Source organism: Stegastes partitus, unplaced genomic scaffold (genome assembly GCF_000690725.1).
Source record: "Stegastes partitus isolate 25-593 unplaced genomic scaffold, Stegastes_partitus-1.0.2 Scaffold539, whole genome shotgun sequence".
Lineage (NCBI taxonomy): Eukaryota > Metazoa > Chordata > Actinopteri > Pomacentridae > Stegastes > Stegastes partitus.
The window spans coordinates 227,889-251,213 of record NW_007578270.1 but is presented as its reverse complement, the minus strand read 5'-3'; the positions used below and the strand labels follow the sequence as shown (position 1 = coordinate 251,213).

Here is a 23,325-nt window from a genome sequence, read left to right as displayed (position 1 = left end):
TGAGGGATCCAAAGGTGTTCCCAGGCCAGATACAGTGCGAGCTCCGGGTCAGCCTCAGGCCTCCTCCCAGGTGGACCTGCTCAGAAGACGTCTTCCTAATCACTGCTCTGAGCTCCTCACCCCTCTCTAAGGCTGAGCCAGCCGCCCTGCAGAGGAAGCTCAGCTCAGTCACTTCTCAGCCTGACTAGTCAATCAGCTCCCCTTCCATCGTCCAGCGCTGCTGCTGAAGCCGTCACGGTGTGTTCTCCTGCCACTCATGTTGAGAAATCTCCACCTTATCTTGATCCTGGGAGCCTCAGGTGTTTAAGCATCTCAGTGATTCTGGACTCAAGGAGGACGTAGCCTCGCTGAAGCAGCATAGGGCCGTGGCCACATGGCCTCCCACCCTGCAGGGGCAAGCATCGGGCTCAGGAGCTGTGCAGGTATGCTGACTCCTGGAGATGCAGACTCATTTCATTATTGATGGAACAATCAACCTGACAAAGGCTTTGGTGGTGAAATGTGCACGTTATCATTTCATTCAGCGTCTATGTTGTGTGAAAATAGAGCAACTGCAAATGACCGTTCTGTTGCAGCCTCTGATTCTTACAGCATATGTGAATGATAGCAGCTCAGGACTACGGTGAGAAGTTTAACCCGACGGTTCAACAAGATGCTGCTCCGCTCTCAGATCCACCCTCCTCCGTCCTGCTGCATGGAGCCAGTCAGCGCTGCTCCGATGAGGTAAGTTCATCCGGTGGTTGATGACTCACCGGTCCATCCTGTTTTTAGCTTCTTAGAAATACTTCCTGCCACACATCAGGGTACAATGAGACCTTCATTTTCTGCCAGTAATGCCAGCAAATGTGGTGTTTTGTTGTTTCAGACACACAGACAGCTGCTCCATGAGGGATGAGGCTGCTGAGGTGTCTGTCTGCGTGGAGACGTTCAGGTCGATCCACTTTCCCCTCTGTGAAGAAACTACTGTAGGTGATGATGACGTGAGCCACCTTTGCTTCCCTCTGCTGCTCTATTCCCCCGACACACAGCAGGATGAGCACTTTTTATAAGCACTGGTAAAAATAGATTAACCCAATGAATCTATGAAACTGTTTGAGCAGCAGCTGGTTTCTACTCAGCCTGACGACGACTCGCTCTGCATGGCTGGCAGGAGAGACGGCTGCAAACAAAATAAAACTGACAGAGTGTCGATGCTTTGATGAGCAGAGACACACTCACTCGTTTGAATCCATGCCATGCTGAGATAACGATGTGTTGTTCAAACGAGCAGGTCAGAAGAACTTAATTAGTGACATCGCTGCTGCTCTGATTGTAGAATTCATTAAACTGTTTGACTGTAAATATTAACGTTAATGCTTCTTTAAGTCACTAACTGAGTGTTCAAACTGACAAAAATTGCCAACATGAAAGAGTCCACCACCTTATTTTCTTATGAATCATTAATCAGCTGTTTGAAAGCAGCAGCCTGCTGTGTGAGGGTGCACATATCTATGCTGGACAGAGAATTGTCGGTGTGCACGTCTTCCAATATGCACCAACAGTAAAGCTTTGTTTTGCAGAACATAATGCAGAAACATTGCTCGGGGTCATTTGAAATGGAGATTTTCCAGCTGTGTGCAGCACATGTAGCCGAGTCACAGCTGAGCAGCTGGTGGTGCCGAGTCAAGCTGTGTCTAATAAACAATGATCCCTCCATAAATAAATAAATATCGGAACAGGAACATACTTGCAGTAAGATTATTAAAACGTAGAAAACCACAAACTGACCCACGATGCAGTGCTTCACACCACACTGACTGCAGATACACAACACAACTGCATCAGGGTCAATAAAGTTCATTAGTGTTGCTGGAAACTTGTCAAACAAACAGCAACAATACAGAAAAATGGAAAATGCAAAATGCTGCACATGTGTATATATGTTGTTCTACATACACAACAATCTGTGCAGTATTAATACTTCTCTTCCAGTATTTGTACTCGTGAAAGTATCTGTGCAACACTACTGATAAGGCCAACGCTGTTATTTCCACACCCAGAGGAATGTGGACTATTTAAACCAGGACTTGTGTATATTTTGGGTTTATTTTCATGCTTCTGCTGACGTTTTTTAAAGGTCTGATCTCTGTGGGATTAATAAAAGCTTATCGCATCATATTTTATCGTATAAATAAAATGTATAATCATGAATATCGGTGGTTTGTCAACCTTCAACTCTGCCCTGAAAAGTCCCGAATTGTTCAGGCTCTAATGTCTACACGTGTGTGTGTGTGTGTGTGTGTGTGTGTGTGTGTGTGTGTGTGTGTGTGTGTAAGTTTATGGAAAATGACAGAACAAATAAGAGTCAGTCAGTCGATCAAGCCTCGCAGCTAAAGAACGTGTCTGTACCTATTGACTCTTCTGGCTGAGGAGACGACTTGAAAGACGTGAGCTGAACACGTTCACTCACAAACCGCAACACAAAGCGCCTCAAATGGACCGAAGGTTGCTGCTGTAACAAAGCAGGAGCTGAAACAACAGCACCAGTTGGATCGGATGATATTTGCGAGTGATATAACTTGTCGGTTTAAAATGAGGGCACAGCGCTGACAGACTTACAGCAAATATGCATTAGCTAATCACTGAGCTCAAACACAAACCAAAGGAGTGACACCTGCAGAGTTAAGCTGTGTGTCGGAACAAAAGTGTGTTGGTGTGTGTGCAGAGTGCTGCAGCGCTCACCTGCACAGTCTTGTCCATGAAAACACACACACACGCCTACACACACACCTTTACATGCGTGTCTGTTTTTGCTTGGAGCAGATTTGTGATCTTCTGAGGTCATATTTGTCTTCTGACACTGCTCTGTGCCCCAGAGGTCATGATATGCTGTCGATGCATCAGAATGGGAGCAGAGCTACAAACGGTGCCGTCACACTCTGGGCCGACAGAACCACGTCTGCTGTCGGCCTCCACTGACGGATGTCAGTGTTCAGCAAGGCCCAAGGTGTTTGTGCGCGTGGAGCGTGACCGCTAAAGTGCACGTCATGCTTGGACAAACGTGTCAACTGATTAGTTATTGGTGTCAAATGGCTGGAGAGGGCGAACAGAGAGGAGAGCTGCTGCACTTCAGTGTACTTGAAACACAATCGCACAAATGAATGATGGCCTGCAAACGGACCGACAGAGTCATTTACAAACGCCGTCTCCTTGGAACGCCCCTGAACTACCTGAGATTTGTGTGTTTGCTAAAGGAGGCTGTTTGTGCTTGAGGACGGCGGAGGTGAAGATCTCCACCTTCCCCCATCCTCTGCCTCCACCCTCCCCGTCAGCGCTGGGCGGCGCTTTCATTAGAGCATTAATCAACAGAGTGGCAGATATTGTTGAAGTACACACAGCAATATGATGCAAGAGGAGTTTCTCTAAAACCTATCAAGCAAAAGTCGTCACTGTCCTCTGTCGTATCTACGGGCTCACACTTGTTTCAGTGTCAGCTTTCAGTCCGTTTAAAGGGAAACTGCTGGAACACAAGCAGGATATTATGATATTTCTGCACATGATGTGAACTTTTCTACAATCTAGTGACTGAATAAACCAAACAAAGATTCCTGTCTGATTATGAGACTACACAACAATCTGCATCAACACGTGTAAATACTGAGATGTGTGATCAGGTTGCAGATTCATGTCCTGCTCAGCATTAAGCTTCCCTACAGTCCTGCAGGATGAACACAACTCGTCTCTTGTAATATACAAAAACATGTCTTCTCCTCTTCTCTCTTCAGCTGAAAAGTATCGGAATATTTGTGTTGTGCTGTTTTTGCAGAGACATACTAACTCGTGTGTAATCCTTTGTGGTAGCTTGAGATGTTCTAGATCATAGATCAAGTTCTGATGTGAGGAAGGCTACCATCTCGGAGCCTAACTCGCTGCTGCTCCGTCTCCCTGCTCACCCATCTGTTCCATTGTGGTTTTATGACCCTCATTACACATGTTCAGGGTATGCTGCAAACAGCATTTCACAACTCTGCCTGTGACAGAGCTGGAGGGTGGAGGGGATGAGGAGCTAAATAAAGCAGGACACGGCCATTTTTCAAGATTGTTTTTACAGCCCAGATAAGAGCTTCACCTGCAGAAAGGCCGCCCAGACGGACGTGTGGACGCACATTTGGGGAAGACGTGACCCTGAACTGCACTCCTCCCAGATGAACCGCCGCTGCTCTGGCGCCACAGAAGCAGACCGGCAACACCTTTTCCTACCTATTCCTCACTCAGCACGCTCATTGAAAACCCAACGCCGCTGTTCACAACGCACACACGAGTCCACATCAGATCACAGTGCAGCGAGCCAGGTCAGACAGGATGCTATATAACAGCCTATAAAACAATACCGGCGTCGATAAGGATCAGCCTTCCTTCTTGTGAGGCCGTTAAAGCACCACAGAGTCAGTTAAAAAGTCCATCGAGCTTTATGAGCTGAAACCTCCCCCAGGAAACCTGTACTCACTGTATGTGGAGCAGGTGGAGCGCTGAATGAGTGGCGGATACAGAGACGGAGATCTAAGGTGAGACAACGTTTTACAGCTTTCAGTATCTGCATGTTTTCAGGGACTTTCATGTTTGCATGGAGTCAGAAGAACAAACCAAGTCCTTCCACCATGTGACCAGTTCATGTGCTTGAACTGAAACACATCATACAGCAGCTTCTTTAAGCTCCTCACTTCTTTTTTTTTTTAAATATATTTTTTTTTGGGCTTTTGCCTTTATTTTAGAGCAGTAGAGAGGGGGACAGGAAAGGGGGTAGAAGAATGAGGGAGAGACCTGCAGCAAAGGGTCATGAGCGGGATTCGAACTCACAACTGCTGTGTTGGGGACTGTAGCCCCTGTTCATGGGTCACCCGCTCAACCAGGTGAGCTATATGGGCGCCCGAGCTCCTCACTTCTGATTCACTGCAAACAGCAGAGCTGATCAAACCAAAATGAAACAGCTGTGTCGGACACTTTGCAGTAAGACCAAGACTGTGTCCAGCAGCAGGACCTTCATGCAGCTACCGTGAGTTTTCTGGTGGTTCTGGAGGTTTGACACTGAGCAGAAATGAATCAGCAACACTTAAACTGATTCCTGCAATAAAATATTCACGCATGTCACGACAGGAGGAGGCGAATCCTGCCAGGAACTTCTATCTGCTGCGTGGCTCTTTGGGAGAACAAACTGGAGAACACCTCTTCCTATGGACCCAACAAGTCGATCAGATAACGGCGCACAGCTACTTTATCGCTGTAATGCCCACGTTTAGATGTCAGCACACATGTTCCAGCGCACATCAGAACCTCTGTGAGCTTGCCATTATCTTTTTACAGGCTGTGAGCTGCCCCGGGCCGTCGGCATGCTGACACCCCACAGCAGCAGCATCAAGCTGCAGATAATACAGACAGCAGAGTGGACGCCTCAGAGCAGAGAACTGACGGAGAACTCCACCCTGCAGAGAACATCGGCGTGTTCACGAGGAGCATGTGCTGGTTCTGTCTGGGCTGCTGAAGTCCAGCAGGACACAGCTGTTATCGCTAATCTGCACTCTGATGTTTCTCAGCTGGTGTTTCCCTCCGTTACCATTAAACTACATTTTGGCTTTTGTGGTTTTGGTTAAACATATCAGAAATAGTTGCAGCTGCTTTCAGGTTAAGATGACATGAAAACACAGACTGATGCGGAAACAGGTGTTGATGCAGCAAGTCTCAGAGAAATCCAACACCTGTATGTGTGAACATGCAACCAGCCAGACACAGAAGAAGAAGCAGCATCACGTCAGCAGCTTGTGTCAGAGCACACAAACGCTCTGATTAATATGCTCTGGACTCGTTGTTTCCTCTTTTGGAAAAGCATCAGAGTTACTGTCTCAGCATGAGGACTAATCCAAAACCTGACAGACCTGCTGAGCTGAAGCAAGTGAAGTTAGAGTTTGGCTTTGCTTTTTAAATCCTGAATCCTTAGATCTTTGATTCAGTCAGTCTGACTCTACGCCTCCAGCTCAGGTGGCCTTTCATCACTGTGCAAACTAGAGAGGTCAGAAACAACCAGTGCAACATGTCTGAAGCTCTCGGTTTTACATTCATTCATCTTTTCTCTGTTAATAATTAAAAGTCTAAATAGTCAGAGTCAGAAAACAGACTCAAAGCAGCTGCGTGCTTTCAGTTCTGTTTTACAGCAGCTGGTATCAGAAAGTGATTCTTCCTGATCTTTAAGCTGACGTGAGTGAATGTGATGATAAAATGATTTTATGATCGAGGTCAGCATGTACACATATTAAAGAGGATTGGTGACTGATAACCTTCAGACCTTCACCTTCCTCACACACCCCTCCAATATGCTTATTACTATTTCTGTTTTCATACTCTACATGCTTCAATATTTTAACACTCTTACTATTATAAATAGCAGCATATTGTCCATATTGTGGCTCCGCTGCACTCTGTCCATACAGCCGGTGGCTCCAAGTCGCTGCTGTTTCAGATCATACCAGCCCCAGTGCTGTACATGCATGTCCACGTGTTCCAATACCTTATTAGACTATTATTCACAGGCTTCTAGGAAGCCAAATTGAGGGTTAGACCATCCTCGGCATGCTCTGCTAGATGACAGGGCAAAATATGTCTCAACACAGTTTATAGCTCGACTTTCAAGTTACGATCCAACAATGGCTTTAGGCTTTGAATCAAAGCCTCTCCTGTATAAACAGGCTAAAAGCCGTAACGTGGAGCAGCGTCGTCACACAGGTACGAGTGGAGGAACTAGGTGTGTATGTGGGTGAGTGGGATGTAAAAGCACATACCAGGAGGAGTGCACTGAGAAAATAATGAGTGCTGCAGCGGGCTGTTGTTCCTGCAGGTTACTCATTGATCCAGGCGAGTGGAGGGAGTGCTGTACAAGGCAGGGACGGGCTCCAGAGCAGAGTTCAGCTGTGAGGGGCTGCATGAGTGAAGGCAGACACACAACCTGCACTGTGTATACACACCAACACAGCCTCTCCCATCGCCACACACACACACACACACACATTTGTCTGTATAGCCTCTAAAACCCCATCTGTGGACACGACCTGCTGCTTGTGTGTCTCTAATGGGGTATTTGCGTACAAAACACACACATGCTGACACACAAGTCCTCATCCTGTGATGCTTGTCTAAACACCCCTACGCACTCTGGAGGAAGGCCTTTCACAACACACATCAGCCTGCACACACACACACACACACACACACACATGGTGTTATTAGACCTTTCCCCAAAGTGGAAGCTCTGACAAAGAATGTGACAGCTCCACACACGTCGCCTAGACGGAGAACACACACACACACACACTCACACACACACACACACGCAGGAGGAGAGGCGGCATGACCCGACATGTGCCTGCTCCGATGGAAACCGCCGGACGCTCCATCGCACAAAGACTTTGGGAAGAGAGACGGTGAAAGAGGGAGAGCGTTGTGTACACTGGACTGAGCCGAGCTTACAGAGACGAGAGGGAGGAGGTCTGAGGTGCAGGTGATACCATCAGGGCTGGAGGAGGGAGAACGTGAGGGATAAGGAGGGAAATTAAGAGGGAAAGGAGAGGAGAGACAAAGGAAGAAGAGGAGATAAAGGGATGTCACATGTTTGCATCAGGAGGTGCAGCAATGACTGTCCTGGTGATCAGTGAGATGAACTGAAGTGTTAAAGCAGCAAACAACTGATAAACTAATACGACACAGCAACAAGCTCAAGACCTGCATGTAAATGTTACTGAAGCCGGCAAGTATAATCAGAAAAATTAAAGCATTAAAAATGCAGAAACATGTTCCTTGTGAATGTTTTGCAATTAAATATTGTACAACTGGATTAATATTAGTCACACATTCACGTACAAGCAGGACTTTACTGCTGCAGCTGGTTGAGATCAGTTTAAGCAGCAGCTACTTTCAGTGTTATCATGGATCCATCTGATGATTATTTTCTCCAACAGACACCAGCACAACCCTTACACTGTTCAAAAGTGCATGAACAAGTTTAAAATCATTAAAAGGAAAAGCAGCAAATCTTCACACGTGGTGCTGCAGTCATGAAATGTTATCTTATGAAAAACAGAACGTATTTAGTAGGAGATAGTTTCATTCATTAGTTCTTTATATGTTCTGTAAATCTGTAAAGTAACTGAACTGCAGTGAAGTCCAAAGCATGATGATTAAACTAAAGTGACACCGAATTAGTCCAGTTGTACTTCAGTACTTGAGTACATTTACTTAGTTACATACAGAGTGACATCAGTCCCAGAGTAACTGAGCTGCTGTGGGTCTGATCATAAATCAGGTTCTTCTTCAGGCACTAGTTGGGAGGAGGGAACCATAAAGCTGTCCATCAGAGCAGATTAACGAGCTCACAGTGATCATTTCACAGTTTAATATCTGACTATAAATAAGTTGAGCCCACAGCATGTTTGGAGTCACTCGAGGTAGAAACAGCAGCAGCGGGTCACACCTGACAACTTTAACGGTCTTCAGAGTAAAACAGAACCTTTAGAGACGTTCTGTGGCACCTTCCTGTCATGATGTTCACAGGACAGTTTAACAACCACACCCACGGAGCCATGTGTGGCCCTCATGAAGGGCTTCAAGAGGATCTGTGGAAATCTACGGAGGAGCAGAGATGAAGACCCTCCGCCGCCCCCCGGCTCACAACATACAAGTTGAACCTGTTTATGATGACATCCGACAGGATTAAGCTCTGACACATTATCTTACCTGGATATGAAGATTTCCTCATGACTGACGCTGTTTCCTCTACTTGTGATACCTCAGTTTAAAACCCTGAAGGATCCGCTCCGGCTGCTCAGAATGTGCCAAGATCAATCCGTAACTTTTCCAGATTATTTCTCCTTCGTGCGTCTCTGCTTACTCCTCTTTCAAAGCTCACCTGACGCAGGTAAATGTGTGCTTCCTCAATTTAACCTCGCCTGTGTTTTTCCTCACTTCGGACTCCTTGAGGAGACAGTCTGCTGGAAATGGATACAATCACACCTGCGCTCTTTACGCACGCCCAATCCAGGAGCGGGAGTGGTTTACTGTAAGTGTGGGGGCTTTCACCTACCAAGGCTCAGAGCTGCAATAAGGGCGGCTGTCTTTAAGTGATATCTACTACACACTTGGGGAGTGAGGAGACATATCTGGAGCAAATAAATGAATTGGGAAGCTACGTGGTCCTGACGCTCAGATCTGGTGTTTTGCGCACCGGTTTTACGCTCGAGTGAAAAACTGTAAACCACAATGTCAGACATGATCATCAACGTTACCAACGGATAACGAGAAAGTAACTTCCTTTTTTCCACTGTGTGTGTCTCTGTGTGGAACTGTGCCATCGCATGTTGCGTGGGCAGGCCTGCCTGTGTTTGTAATCCAAACTGAACCTTGTGCCGGGGTGGAGCCACGTGTGGACTTCTGTCACTTATGTTCACATATTCAGCAGCGTCCGCGGCCTTTAACCTTTCCCAATTCCAAATGTCAAACTGTGCCAACCTGCTTCGTGCTCTTTAGACCTGAATTCACTTCCTGCCACCAAGAGTTGCAGATGTGCGCTACAGAGACCTCTCGTGGTTTTTGTTTGATACAACATCAGCTCTGGCACAGATGATTTATCCAACATGTGGCTCCTGCTGAAATAAATGACACTAAGCTGTCATTAACTCTACTTTTAATTCAGAAATTTTAAATTGCACCAGTCTTTGGGAGTGCAAATTGGCTTTTTTTTTTCATTATAACATTCATATAAATAATTTTATGAGTGTATTTCAGGTTTTCCAACAAGAAAAACGTCAATTCTGTAGTTTTACCAAAAGCGTCCTTGGAAGTTAGTTTTTGAATAGAAAATGTATTTTCAGTGGATGTTTATGAGTGGCTTCATTGTCAGAGGAAACAGCCTGCTGATGTTTCTCACTGTGTTGACGGTGAAAGCTTGAAGAAGCACATCAGCAGTGACATCTGTGGGTGGACGTGCAAGATGCACGACCCAGAAAAACAGAAGCCAAGAGGCTGAATCAGACAGAAGATCTCTCAAAGGTGTGAGCTGGTGAGATCCATCCAGCAAGAACTTTACTGTCAGTGACTCTGTGGATGCCATGCTGTGTGCAGACACTTAGCATCTGCTGAACAGGTACGACTTCACAGACGGTTACAGGAACATCCATCCATTATCTATACACTGCTTAATCCTCACCAGGGTCGCGGGGGGGCTGGAGCCGACTTAGGGCGAAGGCAGGGGACACCCCGGACAGGTCGCCAGTCTATCGCAGGGCCACACTTAGAGACAGACAACCAAGCACACTCACATTCTACGGACAATTTACAATCACCAATTAACCTCAGCATGTTTCTGGACTGTGGGAGGAAGCCGGAGAACCCGGAGAGAACCCACGCTGCACGGGGAGAACATGGAGACTCCACGCAGAAAGATCCCGGTGCCCCCACCAGGACGCGAACCTTCTTGCTGCGAGGCAACAGTGCTACCAGCTGCGCCACCTTGCAGCCCTACAGGAACATCCTGAATGTTAAAACAACACCAGCATAAGTGGCAGCGACTCAGAAAGTCATTCTAATTAAACTTCCATATGCTAATAAGCCACTGATCATACCAAACCAGGGGAGGTTCTATCATCAAAACCCACAAATAAAATATTAAACTAAACATTGTTGTGTAGAATTTCTTTAAAAAGTTGCGTAGTCTCACTTTGATGCTTTTTACAGAGAAGTGACGCAAACAAGTGAAGTGAGTCATCTCAGACATCTTGGTGATGCTCAGAGCAGCAGCAGGTCCAGTGTTTTTCCCTCCTATCAACCCTACGCAGCTCCACGTAAAGATTTGAGGCTTAAAGTCTCTCTGAGGACAACAATGAATTAAAAATCCCTTTGGTGATCGTATTCAAGGTGAAGAATCCAGGACAACGGTGAAGGACAAACATTTATCAGGTCACCTTTAAATCTCTTTGATTTAAAGTTGGGGCCACTGTGATGCTTTGGACACATGACGCTGTGCTCACCTCCTCATCAGGCTGCTGCAGCACTGACAGAACATCTTAGAGGTGCTGATTCAGAGGTTCTGTGGCCCAGATGTGTTGAAGCGGAGAGCTGGTTTCCATGTTTTTCTCCTTGGATCCAGCAGAGGTCCTCAGTCTTTCAGGCTCCTCCATACCCAGCTGACCTGCTCTCCGATTCCTCCACTTTCTCCAATTTCACTCTTTTTCAATATTATTTCTTTGGACTTTATTGGACAGGATAGTAGAGAGGGAGGGATGGACCTGCAGCAAACAGCCGAATTTGAACCCATGGACGACTACAGCCCTGTTCATGGCTCCTTCAAGTTCACTCCTCAACAGACTGTGTGCTCGGCTCTTTGGTTTTCTGTGCTGACCTGCCTGCCACCTTTCCTTTAAGCTTCAGGTTCATCATTAAACCATTTGAAAACTGCTCCTGCATCAGCGTCTCCTCCCTGCTTTGCCGACACACAAACCTGCCACCTTGTCCTGATAACTGACAACCTGACTTCACCTGCAATCATCCAACTGATTCATTTATCTTGTCTTAACTCCTGACTCCTGTAAGTGGACACACTTCGTAGTATTTTGTGCTATTTTTTGCACAAACCAAATAAAATGCAGGCGTTAAAGTTCCTCCGTGTTTTTTTCATCATGATTATGTTCTAAAACGTACACTGAAGCTTCAGCACATTTTGGAGGAGACACTTTGGCCCAGTTTCAGTCTGATCCTGTACGAGGAAGAGCATGTGCTGTATTAGCGCTTTGAAACCACAGCCTTAACCGAGCATCACGCCACCACGACACAAACAAGCTGACAAGCAAAACCACCGCCTGTGCATTCAGCTGTGTTGTACGTATAAATACATGTTTTCATTTGGACCCATACGTTCGTCGTGCTTTAATGAGAGGTGTTTCTATGAGGACGGGGTTTCATGTTAGGTCTGTTTAGCATCCTGAAATAAAACCAAGAGAATAAAGTGATCTGAAGATACACTTGATGACATTTACCTCGTTTCTGAGACGGCCTCTGACCTAAGCTATTTTCTGCAAGGCCATCACCACATCCTGTTACTGCAACAGAACCCAGGTGAGACAAAAACACCACTGATACGGCAACTGAGACTTCTCTGACTTTCAAGCATTATGACTGATTTCTGTGGAAAATGTTGATCAGTGTCCCTTTGAATCCGAACCTCGCAGTACAACACCTGCCCACACTGATAAAAGCACCGAGTGAATGTCACCAGTTTCCGCTACGATCTCTGATACAGAAAACAGCTTCTGACAGATTCTGTGACTGTTAAAGAAACACGAGAAATGTTTTTATCGCTCAGCCTCTGATCCGCAGCAGAGGGAAGATGATCAGCGGTGAAGAGAGATTACGTTCAAGCAGACTTTCTGAATGTTGGGCTTCAGAAGGCATCTGCTTTTTCTTTGTAAACAAGCGTCATGGCCTCCGTCGGCTGTGTGACGCTGCAGCAGATCATTATCTCTCTCTGTACCTTACAGTGCTCTGAGCTGACACACTTACGGTGTGGCGCTTCCTGTTACAAGCTGTGACACGACTGGAAAGTGCTGCAGTTGCACAATCGGGAGTTTTCTGCACTTCTGGAGATGTGTCTGAAATGACACATAAAGCTGCACATTTCTACGTGTTCGAAAACAACAACAACCTGCACAGGCGTCGTGTGACGCTGAGACGCTGTGAGATGCTGCGGTGGAGAAGCTCTCGGCTCCTTTGCTGCAAATGTTTTTAAGTTTTCCTGTAAGTTGAGAGTCTGTTTCCGTTGCGGACCACTGTTCGCCTCGAGGTGCAGTTTCTGTCTTCGCTGGACTCCTTGCAAGTGGTCCCACTGTGAAGAAAGTTGTGTGTAGTTGTTGTTGTGTGTCTGTGCACACACACACACACAGACACACAGACAGAGACACACAACAACAAAACACACACCTTGACATTTACCTCCACAAACATTCATTTCACGCCTCAGTGCTTCGGCTGAACCGAGCTGGTTAGTGAAGGAAACTAGAAGTCACAGCTCCAGACCACAGGCTGCACAGTAAACATTCTGCACGCTGCTGCCAGATGAGTGTTGTGTTCATGTTGACTCACACAGCGGCTCTCGGCCCACTGACTGAACACAACACGTCCTGACTGGGCCAACTCGGCACCGCTGGTGCTGTTTTAATAAGGTTGCTTCTGCTTGTGTGAGTCAACACTGAATGTGAAAAATGATTGAAACCTTTTAAACCTCTGAACAGCCCACTGACTCATCATGTGCTGTAATACGAGAGAAGTGTGTCAGGCATACAACAGTGGAAAAAATGTCAGCCCGGCGGTGAGTGACTCGATCTGATGTGGAAGAAGCACTGACACAAGTTACACCACAGAGCAGCCACAAAATAATTAAACAAACATTCAGAGCTGTTCCTGTTTGCTCACTGGTTTCATAGCAGGTGTGTGGAGGCTCCTTACAGTAAAACCTGAGGATGTTCTCGGTCAGAACCTGGTTCATGTTCAGGTGTCTAATAACCCCCGAACGAGTCTGAAGCTCTTAAGTTTTGGTTTAGAGAAAACTCTGAACACAAACTGATTTCTGATGCTTGATTTCACATTTTGTGTTGAATTCTGGTTTATTAAAAAAGCCCTGTGATAGACTGGTTACCTGTCCAGGTGAACCTGCCTTCACCCTGAGTCAGCTGGGATAGGCTCCGCCCCCCATGACCCTGGTGAGGATTAAGGTGTAGAGATGATGGATGGATGGATGGAAACCGTTTTACCACACCTTAAAAAAAAGTTCATTTATTTGGACAAAGGCTACAAATCCCACAAATGTATTGTTTCATTCATACAGATTCCAGCTGATATGATCAATACAACACCTGGTCCGGTGTCTTACAGCGACATGACTTCTACATGAAATCCTGTATACATGGAGAGACGACTGATCAGAGATTCCCTGGTGCTACTCCAGAACTATGCGTACATCCCAGAAAGATGCAAAAGACACGTGAATGAAGAGACGTTAAAGAGACTACAGGGCGACAAAGAGACGTAAACCAACCAATATGCGACACAAAACAGCCATAAAGAAACGCACACTGACCACAGGAGACATCGGACGCCACAGGAGATTCAAAATGACTGAAAAGAGACCAGAAGTTTATATTTCTGCTCCTCATACTTTTTGACCATGTACTTTAATTTGTATACGGTTTTTTAGACTGTTTATATTTAGCTCTTTTTCCATTGCACTAGTTCTTCTTATCTAGGTAGATTTATATGCTTACAGTATTTATTAACAAGTCACTGCCTCACAAGCTCTGGTTCTGTGTACTCCAGGAGCTCAGCAACGACATTTCGGTGCCAGATTCACAACTGTGTTTTTGTGCAATGACAACAAAGAAAGTCTGAGTCTAAAGAGTCTAAAGAGTCTAAAGAGGGGAAAGAAAGAATGAAAGAAAGAACGAAAGAAAGAAAGAACGAAAGAAAGAAAGAAAGAAAGAAGCCGAAGGAGGCTGAGAAGGAGTCGTCCTCCTCTGAGGGCTGTGTGGGAGGCCTTTCACACGGTTTCATAACCTCCAGCTTTGAAATCATGTTAGAAACTTACAAAAAGTACAAAAGAAGTACAAAATTAAATGCATTAAAAATGAAATAAATCAGAATATACAGAAGATACATGACGGTATAACCCACGATGAGATTTTGCCACTAAAGGACAAGACAGACTGTAATATTTGTGCTTTGCTGCTTTCAGATGGAGTCGCTGTGGACCGTCACGCTGCTCCAAATGTGAGAATCTGGTTCCGACTGTCCTTCACTGTGAGGACCAGAAAGGCCAGAGCAGATTTCTGAGCATGTCAGAGGAAACTGGCCGAGCTGCTGCATTGCTTCACATGCACCGCCGGTGTGTCGCTGGTGCAGAGCTCACAGATTCCTGCTCCTCACACCTTCAGCGTCTGAACGTTCCACGCATGTCCTCGTAGACGTCGTTGGTGGGGAGGCGCCTCGGCGTCCCGGAGGCGCGCAGCGACCTGGTCTGATGGCAGAGGACGTGGTGACAGGATGTTAGAGGCAGAAGGATTGTGTAACATCATTGTTGGTATCAGTCAGTGTGGTTTTCATGTCAAACACACCAGATGCATGTAAACTAAAGTCCCACAGACAGCTTTATAATGATGATGGAAGGTTTTAGATTCAAGTAGACGGCTGCATTCATGTGTTTCCTTTCTATTGATCTATTTATTTTTATCATCTAACAACTTTATTCATTGTTCAGTTTATTCTCTTTTACATTCTGTTTATTTATTTATTCATGTATTTATTTTACTTATTTACTATTATATCCTCATTTCCAGCCTCTATTTTTCTGTTATTCCACTTCTTCTTTCCATTACTTGGATGTGTTGTTTTCTAAAATTATTATTATTATTTTATCTGGCGTTCTTGTTCTCATTTATTTCAAAAATCTTTTACCATGTTTGGACTGACCAGTTTTCTGTTGTTCAGCAATAATAATAATAATAATTTTCTGTAGTATTATTATTATTGTTACATAGAGAGACACTGGAAATATCTCGCTGTGTTTCCCAGATGAGTGTTTTTGCCCATAACAGGAAAATGGAAACAGCCACCGAGATTCATTCCAACGAGGTTCGAGTTGGGTGACTCAGTGAATAAATCAAACACACACCTACAGAGACACACACCTACGGACACACACAGCAGCACACACCTTGAGGATGATCAGGATGAGGAAGGCCATGAGGACGCAGAGCAGCACCGCGGCAGAGATCACGACCGACACCAGAACCAGGTCCTGATGAGACCCATCGCAGCCCTGTACTGGGTCAGTGTCTGCATGCCTGTCACCTACAAATCACACCATGCGGTCCCAGTCAGTTTGTGATTCACACCTGTAGTCTGTTGCTTCACTCATGTTCTCTTTTCTGCCCAATTATTGAGTCACAGAGTCAGAAAACTGATTCACGCTGAGTTAGAAACCTCTTGGACTGAAGTCAGTTGTCTTCAGGAACCTAAAACAGAAGTCCAGCTGCTTTTTATAAAGTTTTTCTCAAACACTAGCTGCTTTGGCCACTTGTCTTCAGATAAAGTGAGTAAACAGTTTCATCTCAAGCCTTTCTAACTACAGCAACCACACAAACAGAAGCCTAAACCCTTTGTAATTGAAAGTGCAAATCGCTTCCTAAATTACACAAAAGGAGAAGTGTCTCGTGTCCTGAACACTTGTTTAACATGTGAGATGAATTCTTTATGTCTTAGATTCATATTTGACTGAACACGGTCTGGATCATTTGATGATGCTGGATCATGCTGCTGGACGAGGAGCCTCCGGTCCAGGGGAACAACAACAACACCGTGATTGGACGATGAATGAAACGTGAGGCTCACCTGTCACCACCAGCAGCACGGAGCCTTGGCCTTTCGTGGATTTGGATTTGCTGCTCTTCGGGTCAAACATCTTGTACACGCACCAGTACGGTCCGGTGTCGTTCAGAGTCAGGTTTTTGATGAGAATATCCATCTTGTAAAAACCTCCGTTTGACTGGAGTCTGCCTGCATATCCATTAGCAATAGTGGTTTTTCCGGAGTTCTTCTCCATGAAGAAAACGTTGGTGTCTTCATTGAGGCCCATGGTCAGGCTGAAGAACTGCTGGTCCACAGAACCGCTGCACTGGATGGTCACATCTTCTCCGAGGTCCCTCCAAATCACCCCTCTGTTCTCTGCAGGAACAAGAACAACAGCTGCAGTCTCCTCTGAAACACATGGCGTTAGTCAGGACCAGGTCCGGCTTACCTGCAGCGCTCCGAGCCGTGCACCCAACACACAGCACCACCAGCTTCAGCCAGGCAGCACACATGACTGCAGCGAGTCACACAAGGTTCAGTCTGGCTGTTCGGGAGGAAACGTTTCAGCGTTTTCAACCACATGTCTAGGATGAAGCTTTAAAGCAGCACGTGACCTCCAGGCGGTCTGATGTGGCTGCGAAGGCAAACCCTGATCAGCTTCGTTATGTCAAAATGTCAGAGCACCAATTCACCTGTTTTGAGGTCAAACCAGGATGGTTCTGTTCGTCTCTACGGTTTGAGGTGAGACACTATCATGGTTTAATATGTTCTGAGCGCACTGAGCAGAGCACCTGCTGTGGCGGAGCAGCAGCTCCCTGCAGTGGCAGCAGAACAGAAAACCAGTCAGACCAGATCTGGCTTACTGGTGAAACCAATGGCTGTTTAAACCAGCTGTGGACTCACATGCTGAGCATAGCACAGGGAGGATTTTAAAAGGTTTGTTGGATAAATAATCCTGGAAATGTGCAGAGGAATGAGCCTGGAGATGTTAGGCAGGACTGCAGCTGGTTTCTGCTGCAGACGGAGCAGAGTTACGAGAATAAGAACTGGAGCTGAGAGCTAGCTTAGCATCAGCACCACACCGGTGAACCAACAGTCTGGCTGACAGGGAAGAGTCTGGTTGATGGAAGATGAGCCTCAGGTGGGCAGATCACAGACACACCAGGAACAAAGGCAGAGAGGAGGCATGAGCTCTGGGACTGTAAGCTCAGCATGCAGCGATAAACACAAGTGTGGAGGACGTGTTTGAAACATGGGGTCTGATCACACAGCCGACTGCATGTCTCACATCTAGAAAGAGAAACTAGTTCAAGTATAAAACAATAACAGGACGTATAAAACACGCTCATAGGCTCAGTAAACAGGTTTTATCTTCCTGAATGAACTCACCGTTGTTCACCTCAGAGACACAAACATCAGAGGCCTTCAGGTCTGGACACTCCTGTCTGTCTGTCCGTCACTACTGTCTCTGTTAGCTCTTTATTTTCAGTCTGATTGTGCTTCTGTTGTCCTGATTACGCCTCATCAGCTGCTGTAACCCAGTAAGGACTCCATAAAGCCGATCTGATCTTCTGCTCACACTTGCTTGAAAGGTGTTTTTTTTTTTTTTTATGTGATCATAAACTATACCTTCTGAGGTAGTTTTAAATAAAGTTTCCCGTATACCCATTTTTATCAGGTTTCATTCTGAATCAATGGCGTGATGAGAAATAACAGGAAACATTTCAGAAACTACATTATTCACATTTTTCCTTTAATACTTCCTGACATGTTGAGGTTCAAACATGACCTGAAATTTGCTGAAAGTGGGAAGACAAGAAAGTTTTAAACAAATTTATCTCATAAACTCTTTGTGATGTCAAGTGAAAACTTTTTCATATCCTAGTTGTAACATTTTCAGGCACATCACAGATGTTCGTCCAGAGACTGTGTGCTGGTCTGAGATGGAACAACCCGTCTTTGATTGTCAGGTGAAGCAGTGCTACCGGGCCACGCTGCTCCAGAACAACAGGAGTTTTCAGTTTCACAGTTTTTCACAACAACATGTGACGCTGAAGCTCCAACAGACGGCTCAGGTCCATGAAGTCCACAGCAACAGGAGCATCATGTCTGCAAGGCTACAAACCGTCAAAGCTTTAAATGTCTCAGAAAACATCCTTTAAATAACAAAGAGCATTAGACATGACAAAGTCCAGTACAGCATCATGGCTGGGTGTTGGTTCATGGTGTCTCAGCTGAAAGTAGGTCACTGGTGTGGAGTCAGCAGAGCTCTGAGCTGCCCTCTAGTGGAGAGCACTGGTCTGACTGGTGGTAGGAGAGGATAAAACGCTTTTATTGCCATCATACACAAAGTAGAACGACATGAAAAGACAACTCCAGTGGTGCAAAATACAAGTATGAAATAAGACAAATAAAATATATAAATATATTTAGTAGAGGAGCCAACAGGAATGAGCACGGTAACAGGCAACTGTAGAATAAACGTATTACACTGTTGAAATAGGAACACTGAGGTTCCAGCCATCCATCATCTCTACACCTTAGTCCTCACCAGGGTCATGGGGGGCTGGAGTCTATCCCAGCTGACTCAGGGTGAAGGCAGGTTCACCTGGACAGGTAACCAGTCTATCACAGGGCTACACTTAGAGACAGACAACCAAGCACACTCACATTCACACCTACGGACAATTTACAATCACCAATTAACCTCAGCATGTTTCTGGACTGTGGGAGGAAGCCGGAGAACCCGGAGAGAACCCACGCTGCACGGGGAGAACATGGAGACTCCACGCAGGAAGATCCTGGGTGTCCTCACCGGGACATGAACCTTCTAGCTGTGCGGCCACGGTGCGAACCACCGAGTCACCTGCAGCCCAACACTGAGGACATATGATAAATATATATATCAAATTCATAGCCCCAGTTAGAGCAGACTTTGTATCGCCCTCAGCTTCAGAGAGCTTCTCCTTCAATGCCTGTCTGAGTTACGGTAACCTGCTCGTCCTCCAACTCTTCTCACATCGCTGTCAGCTCCCACAGTGGTTCTGTTTGTTGGTTCCTATTAATGTGGTGATGAAGACCGGTAACAAGCAATATAACGAAACGAGCAGCAAGGATGATGGCCAACAAGAGGGTGAATGAGGCAAAACAAAGCCTCAGAAGGACACATGAAGACCGACCCTCTGGGATGGCATCAAGTACAGCCTCAAAACACCAGCAGCATCCGATGGAGAACTTCATCCGAGGACTTTTAGGTGCTCACACACACACAAAGACTGGGGAAGGACATTGAAATGTTTTGTCCTGCCCTTTCTAAGCAAAAAAAAAAAGAAAGAAAACAAACTGTATTCTAATGATAAATATTGCTGTATTTTTTGAGATGGTAGTGTTCTGTAGTTTTATGGTATTTCTAGCTACAGGTGTGTAATCAGTAACACTTCTACATGTAAGTATGACTCATCAGAAGATGAGGAGCTGAAAACCTGACAGAATAATACACTCAGCCAATCAGTGAGTCGATCAACAACTAACCACACCTCAGGAGATGAATGTAAAAAGAAAAGACACCCACTTCCTGCTCCGTCAGAATAAAAGCCTTCTGTCCATCTCATCCAGTTAATTAGGCTCAGTGCTGTTGTTATGGTCCTGTTGTCGCTACGGAAACAGCCGTCCATTTACCAACCAGCGCTTCCTGTTTGGGGCTCCTGGTGGGTGGGAGGCATTCAGACGATCTGGTCACAGAGGGGCATGAAGACGGCAGACCAGGGAAGTCTTGTTGGACCATGGTGCTGGCTGCCTGGCTGCTGACTCAGCGCCCTGAGGGAGGATTGATGGACTGGTTGATGCCACGTCACTCAGACTCATGACTCACCTCGTGCACTCACAAATCCTGATTCCCTAAAGGCCTCGTCTGGACTGCTCGTGCTCTAACGGACCTGTCAGTAGCTGCAAACGAGCAAAGGGATGCTTCAACATTCATCGCAGGGCATCAGTTCAATAAACTGACATATGGCCGTGGGGGAGGGAAACGCTAATCTCCCGTCTTTCTAGAAAGATTAGTAGGATGATTGAGGCGGATGGATGAGAGAGTCTGTTTCTGAAACAGTTTTACTGATTAGCTGCTGACCAGGACAAAAGGCAGATGGGATAAGAAATGCTCACGGCATGTTCACAGAGACCAGAAGCAGGAGGAGGAGATGACAACAGCTTCTACTTGTATGCACCAGTATCAAATTAAAATGCTCACCTGAGCATCAGTAGATACCATCCGCTACAGGAGTGCAGTGAGGATGATCAGTGTTGTTCTGCTGGTATTATCCATTAACAGGCGTGTTGCATGATGTCACTGTCACCAGCTGCAGCAAGAGTTAGTTTAACTTCCTGCTGGTTTAATTCACCATAAAACCATCTGCTCATGACTACAGCTGCAAAATACATCGAGTGTAAGCATGAATGTTGAAATATTGAAATAAAGTAGTAAACGTATATTTTTAAATGTTGAAATAAAGTAGGAGTATAGACGTATAAATAAAGTATGAGTACTTGAGGCCTGTAGCTGAGTACAGCCTGGTCATGTGTGCCGGCTGAGGAAGCTGCACGTCCTCGGAGTTTAATAAAAGGCTCAGGGCTTGCACTTACAGAAAACAAGCCTTCACTGAGTGCACTCCAACATCCTGGCACTTCTCCAGGGCAGGAAGTTGTCTTCCTGATCCTGAGTGACCCACGCATGCCTTTCATGGCGGAGGAGGGCTGAGCCTCGCCGCTGGGCCACGGCGCTGCTACGAGCTGCAGGGAAAGGATTCAGGACGTTTACTGTGTTTCTGATCCATGGGCTGCTGCGCACACAAATGGAGCCTGAACACTACAGTTCGGTTTGGCAGGAAGTCCTCCCCTCAGACAGGCCCGGTCGGCTCAGCCTGCCTAGCACCCATCTCTGTCGCCTGGGGTTTCTGCAGCAGCTAAAATCTGCCAGTCAGAGCAGATCAGATTTATCGTGGCTGATCTTCACAGGAGGATCTGCCTTCTAGACCCCTGCAGCTTCACAGTAAGAAGCTTAGCAGCAGTCATTAGTCAACAATACGCTGAGACAAGGAGACTCAGATCCAGGCCGTGGCAGTCCTGTGTGATCAGAGGTGTTCCTTCTGGGCATACAGACAAATGAAGGAAAAGCTCGACCCCATGGCCACCTTGTGTTAAGCTGTGTGGGACGTTTTGCTTTGCAGAGCTTGTTCCGTTACTGCAGGTCAAAGCCCAGGTGTTCTGAGTGTCGCCTCTACCTGCCATCAAACGGTTCTGTTGTTGGGAGGCTCAGCGCTTCAACCCACAGGGACTGAAGAGGAAGAGAATGATGTGAATTAAAGACTATTGTGTTTGCAGCTGCCTGAACGAGTTTCAGACCTGTGGCAGACTTTGGGTCGACTGGCTGGTTCAGTGGACCGGGCCGGTACGCATCAGGAAGGCAAACAAACAACAACACAGAAAAAATATAAAATAAAAAAAAAGAATGATCTAATTTAAAATCATCCCATTATAATATTTTAATATTTTTAAAAAATCTGTATTTCACAGTTTATTTTGTGATATTTTTCAGTAAGAAACTGAATGTTTTGTTCTTTAACTGGTCACCTGTCTACAGGTAAATGTGCTGACAGTGCTGAGGTGCAGCCTGAAGTCATGAGAAACCAGCCCGACGCTCTCCTTCATCTGCAGATAAAGTTGATCCTGTTTAAATGGAGTCAAACATGTCGACAGATCTATGAAGTCCTGCTCAACAGCTCATCACCTCAGTGGCTGTTTGTTCACTTTTGGCCTCCTTCACAAATGACTCGCTGCTTAACTGATTTATGTCTGTCATCTCTCTGCAGGTGTCTTGGTGGTTAGCATCGTCGCCTCACAGCTAGAAGGTCGCCGGTTGGCGTCCCGGTGAGGACACCCGGGATCTTCCTGCGTGGAGTCTCCATGTTCTCCCCGTGCAGCGTGGGTTCTCTCCGGGTTCTCCGGCTTCCTCCCACAGTCCAGAAAGATGTTGAGGTTAATTGGTGATTGTAAATTGTCCGTAGGTGTGAATGTGAGTGTGCTTGGTTGTCTGTCTCTAAGTGTAGCCCTGTGATAGACTGGTTACCTGTCCAGGTGAACCTGCCTTCACCCTGAGTCAGCTGGGAACCCTGGTGAGGATGAAGGTGTAGAGATGATGGATGGATGGATCTCTCTGGCTGTAACTGTTATGTACCATAATACGCCTGTCTATAGGCGACCATACTGTAAATGCTGTTATGGTTCCTACTTGCAGGAAAAATCTCTTCCTCAATTCTGAAGTTGAAGCTTTTCATTAATTTGTTGCTCCAATTTTCTTGGCTGCTTATTTTCCACAAAGGGTTGCAGAACATGTAGGCACCTATACGGCTGTTACTCACCGGTTTTGCAGCATGTAACTGAGGTAACAACTGAAGTGAGCTCCTGTTGGAGCACCAGGTGCTTGCAGAGCATTCCTGCAGACTCAGACCAAATAAAGCCATTGGTGAGCAGCGCTGCTCAGCAGAGTGTTTCATCACATGTTGCATGAATCACTCTCCACCTTTTGTTTTAAAAGCATCAGTTGTGAGCCTTAAAAGCAAAATGCAGCGCCTTTCTTAAACCAGAGGAGACACATATCCAGCGTATGATGTCATGAAGGCGCAGCGTCTCTTCTGACATAACTGGCAGCAGATATGCTGATTACTTTGGCCAGAGTCTGTCTCTGTTCTCCACCGCCGCTCCTCTGGACATAAATAACATCCAGCGCTTTGCTGGAGACATTTATGAACACGTAAACTGAAAAGGAGCGTTACCAGAACCGATGCTTTCACATGTTTGTGTCTCTTCAGCTCCAGTATTTCATCAGAGCAGTGACAAGAAACAAAGCAGAGATCAGCCGCA

General features: G+C 46.0%; 2 protein-coding genes across 2 annotated transcripts in view; both read right to left on the bottom strand.

The window, feature by feature from the left end:
• Nucleotides 1-9,013, bottom strand: part of septin9a (septin 9a) — a 72,098-nt gene extending 63,085 nt beyond the window's left edge. The window contains exon 1 of the mRNA XM_008288060.1: nt 8,758-9,013. Coding sequence (XP_008286282.1) covers nt 8,758-8,779 — 22 coding nt within the window. The 5' untranslated portion in view covers nt 8,780-9,013. The remainder of the gene's footprint in view (nt 1-8,757) is intronic.
• A 4,801-nt stretch (nt 9,014-13,814) lies between these two features.
• LOC103361856 (uncharacterized) lies at nt 13,815-16,954 on the bottom strand. The gene is made up of 4 exons (XM_008288059.1): nt 16,859-16,954; nt 16,453-16,785; nt 15,776-15,912; nt 13,815-15,079 (listed from the first exon to the last, which is right to left on the bottom strand). The coding sequence occupies exons 1-4, from the start codon at nt 16,920-16,922 to the stop codon at nt 14,993-14,995; spliced, it is 621 nt and encodes a 206-aa protein (XP_008286281.1). The 5' UTR covers nt 16,923-16,954; the 3' UTR covers nt 13,815-14,992.
• Between the last annotated feature and the right edge of the window lie 6,371 nt (nt 16,955-23,325).

Bases quoted from the DNA above. Each gene is read 5' to 3' on its own strand.
- LOC103361856 (XM_008288059.1), bottom strand. From the start codon at position 16,922: ATGTGTGCTGCCTGGCTGAAGCTGGTGGTGCTGTGTGTTGGGTGCACG. The intron at 16,786-16,858 runs GTAAGCCGGACC...TTGTTCCTGCAG, and splicing joins CACGGCTCGGAGCGCTGCAG to AGAACAGAGGGGTGATTTGG. The intron at 15,913-16,452 runs GTGAGCCTCACG...TGTGATTTGTAG, and splicing joins CGTGCTGCTGGTGGTGACAG to GTGACAGGCATGCAGACACT.